Source organism: Taudactylus pleione, unplaced genomic scaffold, assembly GCF_031769625.1.
Source record: "Taudactylus pleione unplaced genomic scaffold, aTauple2 ptg000026l, whole genome shotgun sequence".
Taxonomy (NCBI): domain Eukaryota; kingdom Metazoa; phylum Chordata; class Amphibia; order Anura; family Myobatrachidae; genus Taudactylus; species Taudactylus pleione.
The window spans coordinates 18,576,211-18,595,308 of NW_028284428.1; the positions used below are offsets into that span (position 1 = coordinate 18,576,211).

At 40.8% G+C, this 19,098-nt stretch overlaps 1 protein-coding gene across 1 annotated transcript in view; it reads right to left on the bottom strand.

The window, feature by feature from the left end:
- Nucleotides 1-1,073: 1,073 nt before the first annotated feature.
- Nucleotides 1,074-19,098, bottom strand: part of LOC148539246 (interleukin-5 receptor subunit alpha-like) — a 112,458-nt gene continuing 94,433 nt past the window's right edge. Inside the window, exons 9-11 of the mRNA XM_088451518.1 lie at nt 10,049-10,139; nt 9,069-9,156; nt 1,074-1,728 (exon numbers count right to left, since the gene is read on the bottom strand). Coding sequence (XP_088307644.1) covers nt 1,645-1,728; nt 9,069-9,156; nt 10,049-10,139 — 263 coding nt within the window. The 3' untranslated portion in view covers nt 1,074-1,644. The remainder of the gene's footprint in view (nt 1,729-9,068; nt 9,157-10,048; nt 10,140-19,098) is intronic.

The following is a 19,098-nucleotide window of genomic DNA, read 5'->3' on the forward strand; positions in this document are numbered from 1 at the left end:
CTCTGGCTGGGCCTTTTTCAGGGCATCACCATTTAATTCACATAGATACTTTTTCATCATCTTTCTATATGTTTGTTTATTTATGTCATTTTAATTGTTTCTCATTATATTAACACTTATTGATTATCTGTACACATCTATACTTTACACTTCACTATCACCTTTTTTCCCTTTTTCGTGTGATGCCCTGGGGATGGTCCTTGGCTGGATTATTTTGGGGTACCTTGCACCTCGGACCCCTTAATGTTAGGGATGCCAATATAGAGGAGCCTTTATGCTGGCCCGGCACGTATTCATATACTTGCAAATGTATGTAACCAATACTTCTGAATTGCCATGTAGGGTTCAAGTATTTTTGTTGGTATTGCTGCAGAGTGCTGGAGGGAATTAGTTTTTTTTCTGTGTTACCAAGGGTGACTGCACTGATCTCCCCCCCCTCTCCAGGTTCCGTAACTGGACCCAGAATGGAACCAAGTAATGGTGCAGTGTAAACAGCGTGACCCGGGTTATCCGACTAGGGTCATGCCTAAAAAGCTGATTGGTGCTTGTGGAGCTGTCACCTCCCACTTTTTATGACCTTACAGGTTTAGCAGGGCAGACCTGGGTTCAGTGTGAACATGGCTGACCTGGGAGTAACCCAGATCGAAGGTGCAGTGTAAATTGGGTCTGACCTGTGTCTGACCTGAGTTGGAACCATGTACAAAATATCAGGTCGCACCCAAGTTTTTGGTAGACAAGAGGTATTAGTTAAACACCTCACATGAGCATTGCCTTCTCATAGTTAACCACACTATAAACCCTCATCATATTTGGTTGGGATGGTCTCACCAATCTCAGAGTACGTTTTGGAAGTTTACTTTGGATTTCTTTCAGTTACTTTGCTTATTTTTTTCCTCTATTACAGTTACATTATACAGCATTTTGAACTCTTAAACATTGTTTATTCTAGACTCTGATGCCTGCCATATGTTGCTGACTATGTCATACTTTGTTTAGTTATTCCTATCTTTTTCTGTTTTTTGACATATATGAATGAAAAATATTAAAATTCTGTTCAATTCCTTTTTCCTTAATGCAATTTTATTGTGTTAATGTTCCAGTGTACAATGAAGAGATTTAAACATAATATACAACAGCATTACTTTTGGGTCAATTTTATGTTAATATAAAGAAACAAACATATAATAATGTTCATATTACAGAAATTAGCATTTACAATGGTGAACTGAGCTCTGTCACATTATTCCATTATTCCAGCCATTGTTCTCCTGTCAAACTGCATGTGCATTATCTTACAAGTTACAGTGCAGTATCTTACAAGTATAGTATAATGAATAAGGTGGGACTGATCAGAGCATAGTTACCACTATGGTGTGGTCAATGCTTAAAATTATAATGGACAAGCTAGAAGAGGGAAATGGAACATAGAACTGTTTATCTAGAATATGTATTATCATGTACACAATTATGTATAGAAACCTTTTATATAATACTGCCTTCAAATTTAATTTATATGAATTCAAGCATACAATAAATTCAAGCAATTTTGGCTTTTACAATTTATCTTTACTATATAGTTGTCTTTTGCCTCTGGAATCTCAATAGTAATGACATAGTTTCTGATTTACATTATGTACATAGATGTTAGCCTTCTGCATCTCTAATTGTAGTCACAATCTCTATTTCTGTGATGGGTACAGATTGTTCGTTGTGTATAGCAATATGCCCCTAGAAAATTGAAAATAAACACACATTTGTCATAGTACTGTATTAAAAACTCCAGCAAAACTATATATATATATACAGTATATATATATAGGCAGGTGTGGAAAAAATGCTGCAAAGTAAGAAAGCTTTCAAAAACAATAGTTAATAGTTTAATTTTATCAATTAACAAAATGAAAAGTTAATGAACAGAAGAGAAATCTAAATCAAATTAATATTTGAGGTGACCACCCTTTGCCTTCAAAACAGCATAAATTCTTCTAGATACACTTTCACACAGTTTTTGAAGGAACTCGGCAGGGAGGTTGTTTCAAACATATTGGAGAACTAACCACAGATCATCTGTGGATGTAGGCTTGCTTAAATCCTTTTGTTTTTTTCATGTAATCCCAGACAGACTCAATGATGTTGAGACAAGGGCTCTGTGGGGGCCAAATCATCACTTCCAGGACTCCTTGTTCTTCTTTACGCTGAAGATAGTTCTTAATAACATTGACTGTATGTTTGGGGTCGTTGTCCTGCTGCACAATAAATTTTGAGCAATCACTTGCCCCCCTGATGGTATAGCATGATGGATAAGTACTTGCCTAGATTTCCCAGCATTTAGGACAACATTAGTCCTGACCGAATCCCAAACTCCATTTGCCGAAATGCAGCCCCTAACTTGCAAGGAACCTCCACCATGCTTCACTGCTGCCTGCAGATATTCATTATTGTACCGCTCTCCAGCCCTTTGGCAAACAAACTGCTTTCTGCTACAGCCAAATATTTAACATTTTAACTCATCAGGCCAGAGCACCTGCTGCAATTTTTCTGCACCCCAGTTCCTATGTTTTAATGCATAGTTGAGTCACTTTGTCTTGTTTCCATATAGAAGGTATGGCTTTTTGGCCGCACTTCTTCCAGGGAGATCACTTCTGGCCACACTCCTCCAAACAGTAGATGGGTGTACCTGGTTCCCACTGGTTTCTACCAGTTCTGAGCTGATGGCACTGCTGGACATCTTTCAATTTGAAAGGGAAGTAAGCATGATGTGTCTTTCCTCTGATGCACTGTTTCCTTGGCAGACCATTGTGTCTACAGTCCTCAATGTTGCCTGTTTCTTTGTGCTCCTTCAAAAGAGCTTGAACATCACATCTTGAAACCCCAGTCTACTTAGAAATCTTTGCCTGGGAGAGACATTGCTGATGCAGTATAACTACCTTGTGGCCTGTTGCTGTGTTCAGTCTTGCAATGGTGTATGACCTGTGACATGAAACGGTCTTCCACAACCTCAGCTTTGTAGCAAAGTTTGGCTGTTCCTCACCCAGTTTTAACCTTCCAACACAGCTGTTTATGTTTCAGTTAATGACTGTTTTTCAACCTACATATGAAAAGAATTGATGCTGTTTTGAAGGCAATGGGTGGTCACACCAAATATTGATTTGATTTAAATTTCTCCTCTGTTCATTCACTTTGCATTTTGTTAATGGATAAAAATAAACTACTAACACTTCTATCTGTGAAAGCATTCTCACTTTGCAGCATTTATTCCACACCTGTCTAAAACTTTAGCATAGTATTGTATATATATATATATATATATATATATATATATATCAAATGTCTTGACTGACTCACTGACTCATCAATGCCCAGCCCAAACCAATGAACCTAGAAACATGAAAATCGGGGAGTTTATGCCTTCCATGACATAGGTAGACTTTTTTTTAAATTTGACTCCTGAGGGGGTCAAAATGGCTAAAACGATTCCTCTCCCTGTGCAATGTCCTGACTGACTGACACATCATAGCTGCAGTATAGTTGAATATTCAAACACCAACTGTCACCCCAAGTGCTGCTAAACATCATTGGCAGTTGGTGTGGCTCTCCTATTTGAATAGTGAGGGAAGGGAATGTGTTAAAGCATAGGTGAGAGAGGAACATGTGTTACATAGTGAGAGGGGGATGTGTTACTATAGAGGTGAGGGGGAATGTGTTACTACATAGTTAAGGGAGAGGAATGTGTTTCTATAGAGGTGAGGAAAGTGAATGTGTTAATACACAGGTAAGGGAGGGGATTGTGGTAATACACAGGTTTAGGCAGGGTCAATATGGGGGATTGTGGTAATACACAGGTTTAGGCAGGGTCAATATGTTACTATACAGGTGAGAAAGGGAAATGTGTTACTACTCCGGTTGAGAGAGGGGAATGTCAAATGTGTTACTACTGGATCAAGGAAGGGAATGTGTTACAACATGGGTGAGGGAGGGGAATGTATTACTGCATGGGGTGAGTGGGGGTAATTTGTTACTATAAAGGTGAGGGTGTGAATGTGTTACTACATGGGTGAGCAAGGATAATGTGTTACTATAGGGGTGAGTGATGGTAATGTGGAGAGGGAAATATGTTGCTACAGAGGTGAGGGAGTGGAATGTATTAGTATACACATGAGGGAGGGTAATGTCTTACAATAGAGGTGATGGATTAATGTTCAACTGGACTGGTGAGATGGAAATGGAAACCGTAAATAAATTGACACTGAATATATATATATATATATATATATATATATATATATTAGGGGTGAGCGGGTTCGGATTTCTGAAATTCGAACCCCCCCAAGCCCCCCCAATCCAAGGCCGATCCGAGTCAGGCTCGACTTTTCCCGCCTGACTCGGATCTGAAATCGAGGGAAAACGTCATCATCCCGCCTTCCGGGTCTCGCGGGTTTTGGATCCTATATAAGGTACCTGCGACGGCGCCATTTTCTCACTCGGCTGTGGACAGTGAAGAGGGAGGGTGGGAGTTAGGGCTGGTTGGGCTGTGTAGTGTAGTGTAGTGCAGTGTAGTGTTGTGCTGTGCTGTGCTGCTGTTGTCCATAGGGGCTGTGTCCACTCCTCCAAAGTCCATAGGGGCTGGCTGGACTGTGTTGTGCAGTCAGTTGTCCATAGGGGTTGTCCACTCCAAAGTCCTGTGCAGTGTCCCAGTCCTAAAGGTAGTGTTGTCCAGGGGGTGCTCTGCCTATCAGGGGTGCTCCCCCCAAGTGCAAAAAAATAAAATATTTTTTCTGTGTTTGTGAATTGTGTGCACAGTAGCCGCACATGCTTCAACAAAGTAGTGCCAAGCGTGCGCCTGTGTCATAAGTAAAGGGCCGGCTGGCTTGACCGTTAAAGGGTGCTGTAACCCCCAAAGTGCACTCCAAACAAAATAAAAAATATTTTCTGTGTTTGTGAATTGTGTGCACTGTGGCCGCACGTGCATCAACAAAGGAGCAGCGCCAAGCGTGCGCCTGTGTCTCATTAGTAAAGGGCCGGCTGGCTTGTCCGTTAAAGGGTTCTGTAACCCCCGAAGTACACTCCAAACAAAAAATATATATTTTCTGTGTTTGTGAATTGTGTGCACTGTAGCCACACGTGCATCAACAAAGTAGTGCCAAGCGTGCGCCTGTGTCCCATAAGTAAAGGGCCGGCTGGCTTGTCTGTTAAAGGGTGCTGTAACCCACAAAGGGCACTCCAAACACAATAAAAAAATATTTTCTGTGTTTGTGAATTGTGTGCACTGTGGCTGCACGTGCATCAACAAAGGAGCAGTGCCAAGCGTGCGCCTGTGTCCCATAAGTAAAGGGACGGCTGGCTCATTTCTTAAAGGGTGGTGTAACCCACAAAGTGCACTAGTCTCCAACAAAAATAAAAAATTATTTTCTGTGTTTGTGTGCGCCTTAGCTGCACATATATATCAATATAACATAAATGGAGGACCAAACTTTCTCAGATAAAAATAAAATAGGGAAAGATCAAGAACCATTTCCTCCTAGTGCTGTTGCTGCTGCTGGGAGTTGTTCATCATCCCAGAGAGGAAGTAGGAACACCACTACTTTTACTAAACAATTGACCCTCCAACAGTCCTTAGCGAGGAGGATGAAGTAAGACAGCAGTCATCCTGAAGCAAAACGTATAACCGAGGCATTGACTGCTATGTTGGTGTTAGACGTGCGTCCAGTATCCGCCATTAGTGCAGTGGGATTTAGACAATTGATGGAGGTAGTGTGTCCCCGGATCCAAATTCCATCTAGATTCCACCTGCATCCCCAAAGCAGCAGCGACAAGCGTGTGTCTGTCTGTTAAAGGGTGGTGTAACCCCCAAAGTGCGCTCCACAAAAAATAGAAAAATTCTTCTTATTATTTTTTCTGTCTATGTGAATTGTGTGGGCTGTAGCCACACCTGCATCCCCAAAGCAGCAGTGACAAGCGTGCGTCTGTCTGTTAAAGGGTGGTGTAACCCCCAATGTGTGCTCCACAAAAAATAAAAAATTCTTCTTTTTTTTCTGTCTTTGTGAAATGTGTGGGCTGTAGCCACACCTGCATCCCCAAAGCAGCAGTGACAAGCGTGCGTCTGTCTGTTAAAGGATTACATCAGTGACAGCATCCAAGTAGGCATGTCAGACGGTTCGTACATGTACTGGCAGGAAAAAGAGGCAATTTGGAGGCACCTGTACAAACTGGCTCTATTTTACCTGAGTTGCCCCCCCCTCCAGTGTGTACTCCTAAAGAGTGTTTAGTGCAGCCGGGACCCTTGTCTGCGAACGGTGTAGGAGGTTGCTTCCACAAAATGTGGAGAAGATGATGTTCATAAAAATGAATTATCAACTCTTCCAGGGAGACCAGTCTCCAGAACGTACACAACACTGAAGAGGGTAAGGAATCGGTGGATGAGGAGGATGAGGACGACAGCTTGCCTCTGTAGAGCCAGTTTGTGCAGGGACAGATTAATTGCCAGCTTGTTTTGTGGGGGCCCAAATTAACCAATCATTTCAGCCACAGTCGTGTGGCAGACATTGGCGCTGAAATGATTGGTTTGTTAAAGTGTGCATTTCCTGTTTATACAACATAAGGGTGGGTGGGAGGGCCCAATGACAATTCCATCTTGCACCTCTTTTTTTTCTTTACATTATGTACTGTTTGGGCCTAGTTTTTCAAACTGCCATCCTGTCTGCCACTGCAGTGTCACTCCTAGATGGACCACGTGTTTGTGCCGCCAACTCGTGTCGCTTAGCATAGTCATCCAGCTACCTCGGTGCAACCTTTTGGACATAAAAACACTATTGTGAGGTGTGAGGTGTTCAGAATAGACTGGAAATGAGTGGAAATTAAGGTTATTGAGGTTAATAATAGCATAGGAGCAGAAAATCCCACAAATTCTGTGATTTTAGCTGTTTTTATGCTTTTTAAAAAAAAAATACAGATCCAAAACACAAAACCCAGAACTCAAAACACGGAAGGGTGGTTTTGGCAAAACCAATCCAGATCCAAAACACGAAGAAAGATCCTAATCCAAAACACAAAGCACGAAAAGTGGCCCGTGCACACCCCTAATATATATGTGTGTCCAAACCTTTGACTGGTAATGTATATATGTATATATATATATATATATATATATATATATACATTACCAGTCAAAGGTTTGGACACATCTTCTCATTCAATCATTTTTGTTTATTTAAATTATTTTCAACATAGCAGATTAATACTGAAGACATCAAAACTATGAAATTACACATATGGAACAAAAAAGTGTTAAACAAATCAAAATATGTTTTATATTTTAGATTCCTCAAAGTAGCCCCCTTTTGCTTTGATGACAGCTTTGCACACTCTTGGCATTCTCTCAATCAGCTTCATGAGGTAGTCTCCTGGAATGGTTTTGAATTAACAGGTGTGCCTTGTCAAGAGTCAATCTGTGGAATTACTTGCCTTCTTAATGTGTTTGAGACCATCAGTTGTGTTGTGCAGAGGTAGGATTAGTACACAGTGGACACCACTTTTTGACTACTGCTGTAACCCATTTTATGGCATCAACCACTCAACACAGTAAAGAGAGATGACAGTCCATCATTACTTTAAGACATGAAGGTCAGTCTATATGGAAAATTTCAAGAACTTTGAATGTATCCTCAAGTGCAGTTGCAAAAACCATCAAACACTATCATGAAACTGGCTCTCATGAGGACTGCCCCAGGAAAGGAAGACCAAGAGTTACCTCTGCTGCAGAGGATAAGTTCATTAGAGTTATCTGCCTCAGAAACTGCTACTTAACAGCACCTCAGATAAGAGACCACATAAAGTCTTCACAGAGTTCAAGTAGCAGACAAATCTCAGCATCAACTGTTCAGAGGAGACTGCGTGAATCAGGCCTTCATGGTCACATTGCTGATGCCACTACTGAGGATGAACAACTAGAAGAAAAGAATTGTTTAGGCCAAGAAACACAATGAATGGACATTAGACCAGTGGAAATCTGTACTTTGGAGTATATAGGAAAGGTTCCTAGACTGTACATCCTAAATATATATAATGAGAGGTGCTACCTAAAGAGGTTACCTGGATATGGTGGGTAGGCTCATAACCTTGGCCATGATTATGTTAAAAACCTCTATTAATTGCATTTATATATTATTAGTATTTTGGAGTTGTGCACCAGAGATTTGTCTGTTTCGAAATCTGTACTTTGGCCCGATGAGTCCAAATTTGAGATTTTTGGTTCCAAATGCCGTGTCTTTGTGAGACACAGAGAAGGTGAGCAATTGGTTTCTGCATGTGTGATTCCCACTGTGAAGCATTGAGGAGGAGGTGTGATGGTGTGGGGGTGCTTTGCTGGTGACACTGTTGGTGATTTATTCAAAATTCAAGTCACACTTAACCAGCATGGCTACCACAGCATTCTGCAGCACAATGCCATCCCATCTGGTCTGCGCTTACTGGGACCATCATTTGTTTTTCAACAAGACAATGACCCCAAACACATCTCCAGGCTATGTAAGGGCTACTTGATCAAGAAGGAAAGTGATGGAGTGCTGCGTCAGATGACCTGGCCTCCACAATCACCCGACCTAAACCCAATTCAGCTGGTTTGGGATTAGTTAGACCGCAGAGTGAAGGAAAAGCAGCCAACCAGTGCTCAGCACCTCTGGGAACTCCTTCAAGACTGCTGGAAAACCATTCCAGGAGACTACCTAATGAAGCTGATTGAGAGAATGCCAAGAGTGTGCAAAGCTGTCATAAAAGCGAAAGGGGGCTACTTTGAGGAATATAAATATAAAACATATTTTAATTTGTTTAACACTTTCTTGTTTACAACATAATTCCATATGTGTTCTTTCATAGTTTTGATGTCTTCAATATTAATCTACTATGTTGAAAATAATTAAAATAAACAAAAACCATTGAATGAGAAGGTGTGTCCAAACTTTTGACTGGTACTGTATATATATATATTTTTTTTTATTTACACACACATAAAATACACTAGACATACATGTATACACATAGCATAATTAAATAGTTCATAATATGACAAATACCTCTGAGCTATTTTCCTTTGATATCAGCCAAAGTTTTATTTTTTTAGATGGATCTGGTATTACTGTTATATGCAATATCTTCATATATCTGTAAATATTTAAATAATAATTCAATTATTAGTCTATTATTCAGATTTGCATGCCGATACACATTTGCACATATGTGGGCTGACGATGAGCTGGATGGAGATCATATGTACTGAAAAATCTGCATATATTTGCCAGCACCCACCCCCAATCTATATGCTTGGCTTTGGTACTATGTAAAAATGAATGTAGGGGCAGCATCAATGGGTGCCCAAACTCTGCCAACTAGGGCAAACTAGTGGGTTTCTCAACTTAACCCAAAGGAAATAGAATTGAGAAGGAGTGTGTCTTCAGTGCTCAGAAGGGTACTTTATAGATCAAAACATCATTGTGACACTTCCACTATGCAATAGTAGTCCCTTATTCTCCATAAATGGGAGCCAAGCAATATAGGACAGTTAAAGGTAGTGTCAGCACTTAATATATAAGTGGTCAAGCACCCTCTTACCCAGACTTGAAATATGGGCTGCAATTGGCAAATAAGGGATGACCCAACAAAAAATATATAATCAAAATGTTTCTTTGTTAAATTAATGGCATCATAGTACATCTCACTATTGTCATGGATAAACAAAATGTAAAAATAATAAAATAATTTTCACTATTGTAGACAATGATTAGAGGAATAATTAAAAATACATATAATTTACAATTAATTTAAAAACATAGTATCAAAATCAGGCATACAAATAAAGAATAAAAGAAAAATCTAACTCTCATTTAAATTTGAACTGCATTTCACAGTACCTGGCCACTTCCCCAGCACAAAGAAAACCCTTTTATTCTTTGTTGTATTATTATGCTGTGCTGTAAAATTGCTGAAAAACATGTAATGTGTACAACAAAAACATATTCAGAAGTCATTTTGAATCAATAAGCAGTGAAATGCTTACCTTTTAAATAGGAATACAACAAGAATAACTAATGAAACTGACACAATTACAATAGCCAAAATCATAAGCCAAGTTGGAAATATTTTCTTGTCTGAAAAGAGAATAATATTCTAAGCTGTTACAATGTATAAAACAGGAAAATAAATACTTCATTGGCTACTTTCTGTTGCTGTCTATGTTATGAACTGTTTGCTTCCATAGATTTTTTTCCCTATAGTCAGTTATTCTTAATTTACTTACTATTCCTTACCCAGAATTAATACTGACTTTCATTACTTTGTTTTTACCTGGTTAACAAAAATAATCAATGTATAATGAATGATTGCATTGACATCTATAATTGACAGCCATAATACTGTAGATTGACTTCTGCCTTGACTAGAAATGAAAAATTGCTATATATAATGTATGTCTGGATCAGGGTTTAAAGTGGGCCGGAACAGGGTGGAACTACATTCCGTCACTTCTATTTGGAGACGGAACCAGTTCCGCCTCCACCGACCCACCTAACCCCGATGCCGCAGGGAGGCTCTATTTGTCGGGCGCCCGCTGAGATTTTGTTACCAGCGGTTGTCCGGCTCCCTCCCCACAGCGCCAGTGGCAGCTGGAGGATGGAGCTCACCCATGAGCTCTGGCTTCCGGGTCCCGCTGTGTGCAGTGCACTATGGGAAAGGTGTCATGACATCATGGCGTTTCTCCGATAGTTCAGACTGAGGAGCACCCAGGCGGACCAAGGGGATCAGACAGCAGCGGACATGGGAGCGGGACTTAAGGTAAGTATTTTTTTTTTTGGTGTGTAAGCAGCTTCACAATAGGGGACATTACTACAGGGGCATTACTCAGGAGGCACTACTACTTGGGGCATTACTTGGGGACAAAACTACAGGGAGCATTATTCAGGGGGCACTACTACTGGGGACATTACTCGGGGGGCACTACTACAGGGGGCATTACTCAGGGGGCACTACTACTGGGGGCATTACTCAAGGGACATTACTATTGGGGGCATTACTCAGGGGACATTACTAGGGGGCACTACTACTGGGGGCATTACCCAGGGGCACAACTACAGGGGGCATTACTCAGGGGGCACTACTACTGGGACATTATTTAGTGGGCACTACTACTGGGGCATTACTCGAGGGACATCACAGGGGGCAAAACTAGGGGCACTACTACTGGGGGCATTACTATTGGGGGAGTTACTCAGGTGGCACTTCTACTGGGGGCACTACTACAGGGGGCATTACTACTAGGGGCACTACTATTGGGGGCACTATTACAGGAGGATTACTAATGGGGGCATTGCATAGGGGGCACTGCATAAGGGGCACCACTCCTGGGGGCACTGCATAATGGGGCTCTGCATAAGTGGCACCACAACTGTGGGCTCTACATAAGGGGCACTACCACTGTGGGCACTGCATAAGGGGCATTACCACTGTGGGCATGCATTGCAGAAATTATGTACACAGCTATATCTGTACATAGGTGGGTGAAGGAAACAAAATGGCCATATTAAAAATTAATATATACATTTAATCAGGGGTGTAATAAGAGATGAGGGGGCCCTTGTGCAGTCTCAATCCGGGCCCTCTTCTCTCTACTTGGTGGTGCAAGTGAGTAAACTCTGGTACTGTGCCTTAGTCTATTTCACATGTGCAGGCATCTGGATAAATGTAGAAAAGGAAAAGAAAGTGGGCGCTTCAACTGAACCAATGTGTGAGTCTAAAGCTGCTCACCAGACAGGGGTGGCTACCCCCTATGTATACAGCTTATTGAGAAAAACAAAAAGAACTGGTAATGCTAAATGTCACATAAATATTTAATAAACGATATATTCATAAGCAATAATGAACAATATATAAAAAAAATGTACTGTGGCCACAGAATCTACATAAATATGCATGCAAGTAAAAATAATAGATAAAAATGAATGAGTAAAAATTAATATAAAAAATGCTTGTTTAAGCTCAGTCCAGATTTGTAGGTAGGACTACATAAGCTTCTAAATCTTTCAGTCTGTGGACAACGATAATGCAGGTAACAGTGTCCAATAATATAATAAACTAAAAATTGAGACTTAGTAGCAAAGATGTAATCAAGGCAGCGTGCTTGAGAGTGTATGCCCGGAACCGCCAATCCGCATTAAAACACAAGCTTCATGTTAAGGAAAATAAATAGATACTAGATTGTTGATAGATCAGCATGGATCTCTGGAGAGACCTCTCCTATGTCCTGTGGCAGAGAAATCCTGGATGTCTGCCGTAAACCTTAACACATGAAACAGAAGCTCATTATGTGATGTGGAATGAGCCGTCAGCTGCTGGCACGATCCCCGTCTGAGTGAAGAATACTGCAATCACGTCATGCAATGTTTGCCGAGGCCAGTGAAAGAATCAGAGGATAAATTCAGCGGAGGATGCAATACAAGTCCTGAGTGCACCGATGTGCGGGGGAAATAGAATCTAACGCGTTTCTCAGCCAAACAGTAACCGGCTGTTTCCTCAGAGGTATACCCCCTCTCTCTCAACCAGGACTTTAAATAGGAGATGTTAATTGGATCATACTAAACAATTAAGACCCACTTGATGCACCTGTTGGACTCAGCTGAAAAATCACTTAGAATAATACGTATATATGTACATATAGTCGTTAACTAGACCTAGTAAAAGTAGATCTTTCAAATAATGAAATGGACAGGTTTATAAGAACATATTGTATAAATGCATAATGTCTAACATCACAAATCTTACATATAAAGAAATATTGAATATGTAAATGAATAAATAAAAAATACCATTACAAATGTGTTAATAATATCTCAATCAGTAAATAATAATTCACAATGAAAAAAGAGTCAGTTAAAATGGGAACAGGAAAAAAAAATCCTAATAATACCATAGAGCTCAACAATGTCTAAATTTGGCGAGTGGCAGCAGGATCCAAGATCCATGTATGCGCTATAGACAATCGCTTTGTGTATACAGACGCCCACCAGCCAGTCTTAAGATGCCCACTTGCGCACATCATCTCCAGGAAGTGTATGCAACCATCGGTAACATCGAGTATTATCAGATGCAATAGCAGCACTTGTGCTTGACCATACCCTGCCACAAGCACTGCGAGCACTTCAGTGTAAAATCCAGTCAGGTGACGTGTTCTATGACACTGCCTCTTAATTATACACGCCACTGAAACGGCGCTAAGATGCTCAGGCACACCTGCGTTCGTATCTCCACTCTCCTGTTTTTAATGGCCAGCCCCTGCCACCACCCACAAATGGCTTCTTCTGTCACTCATTCAGCCGGGCTGTCTATGCGCAGTGAGTGAGTGCTTCCCAATCTCTCGCAGCGGTTTGCGCACTGCAATGCGTACGCATGTACACAATGCGAACCATCGGCAGCTACGAGCGAATGCATCTTAACGAGCGGGTCTGAATCAGGTCCTTAAATCCCTAATGTGCAATGGTGCAAATGGCAAAACCTGTTCCTATTTCAGCCTCCTGGAATGACTTAAACATATGAAAATGTCACACCTAGTCTATGAGAAAGCACACATCAAAATAGCCATGTATAGTTGCCACCATTGAGTCCAAAGATGGAGGCTCCCTTTAGCAGAGTTAAATCATGCAGTCCCTTGATAAGGTGGATTATGTTGGTAATGGTGCTGAAGATGTAATAACTGGTGATGGCCACGTTTAGTCCAGTGTGGATTTCCGGACAATTGTTATGCTTATTATGTATCTGACGAATACCAGCCAGAGCCGTATTAAGACCCCACAGGGCTCTAGGCAAGATACAAGTTTGGGGCTCCCTATTAAAGTAAACAGAGGGAATACAATGGGTAATGTGATAACCATTATGTTGATAGCTTCCCTGCAATAGTATGCCGGCAACATTAAAATGTGACTTGAATTATTTTAAGTGTCACTACTAATTCTTTAAACTTGCTGTTTGTCCATACTGGCACCCAGATGTGTATATCACACACAAACGTGCATTAGTATGTGTGCCCATTGTACACACACAGCTATGATTCTGGGTGAGTGTGGGCGCTACATGCTTGTTCTATGCAAAATGTTAAAACATCATCTTTCCTTACTCAAGTAAACTTTGCAGAGTGGAAGCAGCACAGCAGACATATACACCTAGATAGTCGGCGTTACTGGAAATTTGCCTGATGACAATGACAGCAGCTCAGGGCTTGAACAGTTCGATCCCCCCATATTACACAAGCGTGGCACTGCCACAGCTCCTATCTTACATGATAGCAGTCAGCACTCATATAACTGGGGGAGACTCACTCACCAGAATCCAATTCCTATTGGTCACTAGCATGGGGGCTAGGCTATAAGCTTGAGCTCTGATTGATCCCTGTATGAAAAGGGCTTGTATTTCAGCTGCAGTGTAAAGACTGTCTGTAAATTGCCTGCTATGCTGCATCACATGTATGTAGTATTGCTCCCATGTGTGTTCACTGTACCAGCAGCTCTCACTTTGCTCCTCTATAAAACATGTTGTTAGTGCACAGCTTATCCATATATTCCCACACAGCATGACTCACACCAGCAGAAAGGTGGGACTCAGCACCATTTCCTTGTCAGGCATGAAGATGTATGCTGTGCTTAACTCTGCTGTATAGGCTGTGCTGTGCTCAGACTCACAAGTGGCTGTGCTGCTTAGTGAAGCACGATTCTGCATTATGTGCTGTACCCTGCTGTATAGGCTGTGTCCAGAATTCAGAGTCACAAGTGGCTATGCTGCATAGTCAATGTGTATAAGGGGTGCATGCTTCTTTATGCTGTGCTGTACTCTGCTGTATAGGCTGTGTCCAGACTTACAAGTCACAAGTATCTGTGCTGCTTAGTCATTGTGTATAGGCGGTGCATGCTGCTGTATGCTGTGCTGTACTCTGCTGTATAGGCTGTGCTGTGTCCATCAGTAAGACATTCACATGCATATATAAGCCCTGTGCCTCCACTACACAGTTTTAATAGAGTGTGCCTGCAACATCAAATAATCCAAAAATTCAATGAAATAATTGTTTTGTTCTTTTTGGTGAGCTTTATACATCTGCATATATAAGCCCTGTGGCTCCAGTCAACACATGAATATAACTGTGCCATCAAAAAAATAAATGAAATAATTGTTCACGTGCATATATAAGGCAAGCCCTGTGACTCAAGTCCGCGCAGGAATAGAGCTCTGACATAAAAAAATAAATTAAATAATTTACTGTTTGGTGTGCTTTGTTCACTTGCATATATACGCTCTGTGGCTACAGTCCATGCAGGAATAGAGCTGCAACATCAATAAAATAAATTAAATAATTGTATTATTTGCATTGTTTGGTGCAATTTTTTCTCTTGCATAGATAAGCCCTGTGGCTCCAGTCCATGCTGAAATAGAGCTTTGACACAGGAAAGAAAAATAATTCTATTGTTTGTACTGTTTGTGCTTTATTCCCGTGCATATATAAGCCATGCAGTTATCTGCAAATTGAAAAATGGATCATTTTCAGTTTAGAGAAGAGCATCCAAATACTGTTGCTGCAGCTGCTTCCACCATTCATGATGTTGATAGTCCTTCAATGTCATAGACTAAATTGATGCTCAAGGGCATAGAAGGTCTAAGTTATGGCATCTAAAATAAAAAACACTATACAATGCTAAAGAAAAAAAAACATCTAATAAAGGGAAAGTGTGGTGCAGATAAACATAAAATTGCCACCATGCCATTCTACACACGTAGTGGCAAGACTGAGGCCTTGGCTCTGCAAGTGTCAGTGAGACATCTTCCTCTGCCTCTCATGATGATGTAAGACCTTATCACTCAGAGTGTAGAAGACGTGTAAAAAAAGATGAAAACCACTAAGGCAGTAGAACAAACTGTGCATTCAGAAACAAAAATGTAAATGCCTCCCCTCCTCAAAATTGCTTCGGAATCCAATACTTAAATTAAATTTACTATGAATCAACCCTTCCTTTTCAACTACATACATACTCCACCTCGAAGGCCTCTTGATGAATACAAATAATTGTTTCCTGATGTGCCATGCTGGAAGTTGAACTGCCATGTGTTTGTGTTGCCCACTGCTGTTGCTTAGCTTGGTCAGCCAGCTACCTTGGTACAACCTTTTGGTCTACACTAGATGAATACAATATTGTGAGCTGTGAGGTGGTCAAAATTGACTGGAAATGAGTGGAAATTAATGTTATTGAGGTTAATAATACTCAAGGAACAAATAAATCTCAAATTATGTGATTTTAGCTTTATTTGGCAATTTTTGGAAAAAAATCCAAAACCAAAACCAGTCAGAATCTGCAGAATCTAGCTGATCCCTACATTTTGCATAACATTACATTTCCCCCCTGATAGTTCCCCAAATCCACAAAGGCATAATTACATAAAGACAAACTTAAAGATTTATTCAATTCACAGATCATTCCCTTTTAGTCAAAAAAGGGGACAAATACATAACTCCAATATTTATAATGGAATCAGTCCCCGACACTGGCAGACCGGCAGTAGTGAAGATCCCGACAGGGGATTTAGGTAAGTATAACTAACCCTACCCCCCTAACCCTCCCTTAGGGTTGCCTAACCCTAACCTCCCCCCCTAGTGCCTAACCCTAACCCGCCTAAGTGCCTAAACCTAACCCCCCATCCCCGCAGCCTAAACCTAAGTCTCTGGGAGGGTGCCTAACCCTATCCTCCCCCCAGGGGGGTGCCTAACCCTAACCCTCTCTACCGCTGGCCTAACCTTAACCCTAAGTCCCCCCCAAGAGCCCCTAACCTAACCCTCCCCCCCGCGGCTGTATGCACACGCCGCCCGGCTTACCTTCATTTGGTTGCCGGGCGTCGGGCTCCCAGCGTAGGTATAATGATAGGCATCAGGATTTCGTCCCCTGTCATTAGTACCCTCCTTGGATTTGACAGTCGGGAAGCCGGCGGTCGGCATTTCGACCATCGGCTTCCTGACTGCATCCCGTTTATAACAAATGTATTCAAAGCAGCAGCTGGTACTGAAATGTAATGGTCTTTAGCTGAAACACATCTGCTTCATTAATGATGCACATCCTTATTATTGATGCCTAAAGCAGTAGAGCACAGAAAGATAAATTGCCCTGAAAGTGAGATCAGGATCCAGCATAGAGTAGTGGGCACTATGTACCTTAAGGGTGGTGTTACAAGGGTGCTTCTTACAGCTAATAGTCAGAGTGACCGTTGCTGATGTAAATGACCACTGACGCGACCACCAGCGTTTCATCCAGAAGTGACCGACGCAGCTGAAGCCGCAGCTGACATGTACCATCTGTGGTCAGGTTTATCACCAGCAGCCAATAAGAATCAGAGTAAAAAGTAGGATGAGTTGCCTTACTACAGTAATTTATATGATTGAGTGCAGTTGTGGTAAAAAATACATAGGAAAGACAAAAATACATCTTAAGTTGCCCATCTTAGAACATACAACAAGAGACATCAAAACTAAGGTTTTAAACCATATTTTTTTTAAAGTCAAAATCATCTCTGCAAGGTTTGTCCTTTAAAGGGATAGAACATGTAACCTTAGATGAGAAAGAGGGATATTTAAAAAAATAAAATAGCAAGAAGGGAAACCTTCTGGATACACTCTCTCAATACCCTGATTCCGAAAGGATTGAAAGAAGGGTGTGATACAGTCCCCTTTCTGCTTGATTAGGCATATGTGAGAGCTAGGGAATCTCATTTAGAATGATATATGTATCAATAATAATATAAGCTATTAAAAGTGTACCAGTTCTTGAACTGTTCTCCCAACATAATATATAACACTGGGGAACAGGCAATCTGTTGCCAGGGATTTAAGAGTCGATTACGATTAATTTTGTGCTCCTGATCATGAATATACCAAGCTTACTTTTCAATTGGCTCTAGTTTTTGAGATATGTCTTGATATTTATGAAAAATTGAATTAAACAATGTTAAAAATAGTTTTAAAAGATATTTTATTTATTCTGATTAAATTTGATTTTGTAAAATGCTATAAAAAGACACAGCATAATTACATACATAAGTGTTAGGAAGCTATGAGAATAGTTTTTTGTAGGATTTTCTTTAGTATTCTTGTTGTGGGCAGTCCCTCTACAGACTTCAACAGTAAATGGCCATCATGTGACGATCCCACCTTCCTTGATATCTTTCTTCCATTAACTGAATATCCTGGTGGACCCGTTCACCCTGTTCTTCGCTTAAATCTCCTAGATTCCAATTGCCTAAAAATTTTGAATGACAGACACACAACTCAGCCATGCTTCAGATTTGGCTTCAATCATAGATGTGGTAAAATTTGGATCCTTCACCAGTTTCTGTATCTGTGGGCCATCAAAAATTCCTGCCTTTAATTTTTCAATACTAATAGGGGTATTCAATATGGGAGCGAAAACTCAGTTTTTGCGATGTTTTCGCACCTATGACGTCATTATCGCAGGTTTTGCTTTTACACTGTATTCAGTTTCAAAGACTTTTCGCAGGTTCGAAAAGTCTTTGAAAAAAAACGGGGATAACTTTTCACCACTGAATAGGTGGCGAAAAAAAGTGCAGAATTGGGGTTTAGGGGTGCAGGCTTAAAATAAATAGCCTGCACCCTTCAGAATGACCCCTTGAAACGATCTGTGTCAAAAAAGAAAATAAAAAAAATCGGGACACCCCAAAAGAAGCACTTTTTAATTTTAGGTGCAAAAAAAAAATGTTGGGGAACAAAGTTAAAAAATAGCAAACTTGACTCTGGGGGGGTCCCCAAGTATGTTTTTCATTGCGGCTCCTTGCGGCAGGTGGGTTTTTCACGATTTTTTCAAGTTTCTTTAGCAACTTTAAAATATGCTGACCCCCATTTTCAAGTACCCCAAATTTGCTGGGCATAGTTATTTTTTCCCCAACAAAAATCTAAATGCTCTTCTGCACCACTTTCTTCAAATTCGCATTTATGCACTTGCTGCGGCTATTAGAAACCCTGTCTTCCTACAGGAGTTAAAAATGGGGGTACCCATAGTGATCCCCCATGTGTAA